This window comes from Electrona antarctica (genome assembly GCF_951216825.1).
Source record: "Electrona antarctica genome assembly, chromosome: 3".
Lineage (NCBI taxonomy): Eukaryota > Metazoa > Chordata > Actinopteri > Myctophiformes > Myctophidae > Electrona > Electrona antarctica.
This window is the reverse complement of record NC_136808.1, coordinates 48,660,182-48,663,825: the sequence shown is the minus strand read 5'-3', so window position 1 is coordinate 48,663,825 and position 3,644 is coordinate 48,660,182. Positions and strand designations below refer to the sequence as shown.

The window sequence follows — 3,644 nt, the reverse complement described above, 5'->3', positions numbered from 1 at the left end:
TGCGTGCGTGCGTGCGTGCCCGCTGAATCCAGCTCAGGTCACTATCGCTGGATTCTTCTTCATCCATTTTATGCATTGGCTATTTAAAAATAGCAGATACTTAAGATTGAATCATTTTGCTTTTTTTTAAAAAATCTTCTCTTCTGTGGGTCCTGTCACAAAACATTGTCAGATTGCGGCCCGCAGCAGGCCAAACCAATTTGGGGGTCCTTGATATCAAAACGTTTGAGTCCCTTTCAATGATATACAGTATTGTGGCAGCGGTGGCCGAACGGATAGCGGAGCGGTCTTGATACCGGAAGGTCGCCAGTTCGAATCAGCGGTCCGACACGTTCAAATTACCACCGCTGAAGTGCCCTTGAACAAGGCATTGAACCACTACGATGAAATGTGTTCTATGAGCAGGGCCTGGCTGGAAACAAGTTCTTGAGCTTAGCCCAGATACCCTGGGTAAATATAGTAATCATTTCATTTCACTTCATTATCTTTTCTTTGTTTTCTCCTTTCTATCTGTTCCTCTTCCTATCCCTCTGCAGGTATGTGTATGAGCTGGAGGCCAGCACCGTGGGCGGGAGCAGTGTGAGTGGCAGACATGTGGTCCAAACACCAGCGTCCTGTCCGACCGGCATCGCTCCTCCGTACAATGTCACCGTGTCTGGAGCGCGATCCCTCTTCATCGCCTGGACGCCTCCCCGGTGAGGACTACATTAAAGAGGATGAATGGATGATGCTAATATGCATTATGAATTCCTAAGTGATGGATGGATGGATGGATGGATGGATGGATGGATGGATGGATGCATGATTGCTCGGACACTATAAATCCTCATGACCTCACGCCCCGACCTTCTCCCTGCAGAAGCAGGTTTCCACAAAGCGCTTCATTAGCTGTGAGCACATTTTGAAACGGCATTACAGTGTGTGGCTCCACATGCTTCATTACAGTGTGGCTCCACATGCTTCAACACTTCAAACCCAAACCAGACGGTATGTACAACCTAGCAGGTTGCTATAATACTATAGGTGTGCAGTTAACACTTTGTGAACAAAGCAACAATGATGCTAATCGGTGCTAATCGCAGCTCTCTGATTCATCCTGAAATTCAGTGGTCAGTGCATGAACAGAGGTTCCCACGTGGTCCGATCCCCGGATCGGTACCGTGCCATAGAGCAGAGGTTCCCATGTGGCCCGGTCTCCGGATCGGTACCGGGTCATAGAGCAGAGGTTCCCATGTGGCCCGGTCTCCGGATCGGTACCGGGCCATAGAGCAGAGGTTCCCATGTGGCCCGGTCTCCGGATCGGTACCGGGTCATAGAGCAGAGGTTCCCATGTGGCCCGGTCTCCGGATCGGTACCGGGCCATAGAGCAGAGGTTCCCATGTGGCCCGGTCTCCGGATCGGTACCGTGCCATAGAGCAGAGGTTCCCATGTGGCCCGGTCTCCGGATCGGTACCGGGCCATAGAGCAGAGGTTCCCATGTGGCCCGGTCTCCGGATCGGTACCGTGCCATAGAGCAGAGGTTCCCATGTGGCCCGGTCTCCGGATCGGTACCGGGCCATAGAGCAGAGGTTCCCATGTGGCCCGGTCTCCGGATCGGTACCGTGCCATAGAGCAGAGGTTCCCATGTGGCCCGGTCTCCGGATCGGTACCGGGCCATAGAGCAGAGGTTCCCATGTGGCCCGGTCTCCGGATCGGTACCGGGCCATAGAGCAGAGGTTCCCATGTGGCCCGGTCCCCGGATCGGTACCATGCCATAGTGCAGGGGTTCCCATGTGGCCCCGGTCCCCGGATCGGTACCGGGCCATAGAGCAGGGGTTCCCATGTGGCCCGGTCCCCGGATCGGTACCGGGCCATAGAGCAGAGGTTCCCATGTGGCCCGGTCTCCGGATCGGTACCGTGCCATAGAGCAGAGGTTCCCATGTGGCCCGGTCTCCGGATCGGTACCGTGCCATAGAGCAGAGGTTCCCATGTGGCCCGGTCTCCGGATCGGTACCGTGCCATAGAGCAGAGGTTCCCATGTGGCCCGGTCTCCGGATCGGTACCGTGCCATAGAGCAGAGGTTCCCATGTGGCCCGGTCTCCGGATCGGTACCGGGCCATAGAGCAGAGGTTCCCATGTGGCCCGGTCTCCGGATCGGTACCGTGCCATAGAGCAGAGGTTCCCATGTGGCCCGGTCTCCGGATCGGTACCGGGCCATAGAGCAGAGGTTCCCATGTGGCCCGGTCTCCGGATCGGTACCGGGCCATAGAGCAGAGGTTCCCATGTGGCCCGGTCTCCGGATCGGTACCGGGCCATAGAGCAGAGGTTCCCATGTGGCCCGGTCTCCGGATCGGTACCGGGCCATAGAGCAGAGGTTCCCATGTGGCCCGGTCTCCGGATCGGTACCGGGCCATAAAGCAGAGGTTCCCATGTGGCCCGGTCTCCGGATCGGTACCGGGCCATAAAGCAGAGGTTCCCATGTGGCCCGGTCCCCGGATCGGTACCGGGCCATAGAGCAGAGGTTCCCATGTGGCCCGGTCCCCGGATCGGTTCATTTACATTTTTCATCCATTCATTTGTAAAACAAAATAATAATAATAATTTGGGGACCCCCCCAAAATAATTTGACAACCCCCCCTAGGGGTCGCGACACATGGGTTGAGAACCCCTGCCATAGAGAAGGCAGCCAGGAATTCCTAGTTTATGGATTGCACAAATAATGTGCTGCCGTCCATGCTTGAGCTCACTAGTGTCACTACAAGCTATAACTCCCACATCCCATGACTCGGACTACGTGCTTGTGTGTGCGGTTAGAGGGATAGGGTTAGTAATGCTGTGAGTCAGACCAACGCGCCGTCGGCACCACTGACCAACACTAGCAGCGGCTGCACTAATAACTTTGGGGCAGGCCCGTCTAGAATTTGAAATTTGAATGGACAGTCAAAAGGGAGACTGGATGGGGGGAAGGATGGATGGGGAAGGATCAACATATGGAATGTCAGAACAGGTTCTGAAATATATCCATATACTGTATGGAGATTATGATAATGGTATATAGCTGCTGTAAATCTAGCAGTCAATTTCTGTGTTTTGGTACGGACTGATTGCCCTTGATTTAACACATGCATTAACATTTCTCTGGTGAAGTTACCAACTTGCCTTTAACACAATCAATGACCTTTATTTATGAATGAACTAAACATCCTTTGGTTCCATTCCATACTCTCAGTATGATGAAGAGGTGATCAAGGAATAAATCTAATCACCCATGCTGGCACAAACATGTCGGTCTAAAAGGGTATTGATACCTGCCAACCAGTGCTGTAAACAAAATGGCGCTTTTAAAGAGGCGGTACACACATAAAGTTAACACTTTCTTCAATATTATTTTAAAAAAAGATACTGGTTTTGTATCTCCAATTGTCTCCACCAGGCCGAAGGCATGGGGAGAGAGTGTGTTTTATTGTCTACACCAGGCCGAAGGCATCCATCCGTCCGTTCGTCCGTCCGTCCGTCCGTCTGTCCGTCCGTCCGTCCGTTACCAGCTAATCTCCGTCACCGTTAACCCGGTCTGAGCCAAATTTTGCACACACACTCCCTGGATGCCAACGATGAATACCCACATTTTCCAGAACGGCCTGTTATAGCGCCACCAGGAGGCCGAC

The 3,644-nt window shown here is 53.3% G+C and overlaps 1 protein-coding gene across 1 annotated transcript in view; it reads left to right on the top strand.

Moving 5' to 3' along the window:
• Positions 1-3,644, top strand: part of ush2a (Usher syndrome 2A (autosomal recessive, mild)) — a 363,038-nt gene that overhangs the window by 289,589 nt on the left and 69,805 nt on the right. The window contains exons 65-66 of the mRNA XM_079496383.1: positions 537-695; positions 1,108-1,253. Of these exons, the coding sequence (XP_079352509.1) occupies positions 537-695; positions 1,108-1,253 (305 nt within the window). The remainder of the gene's footprint in view (positions 1-536; positions 696-1,107; positions 1,254-3,644) is intronic.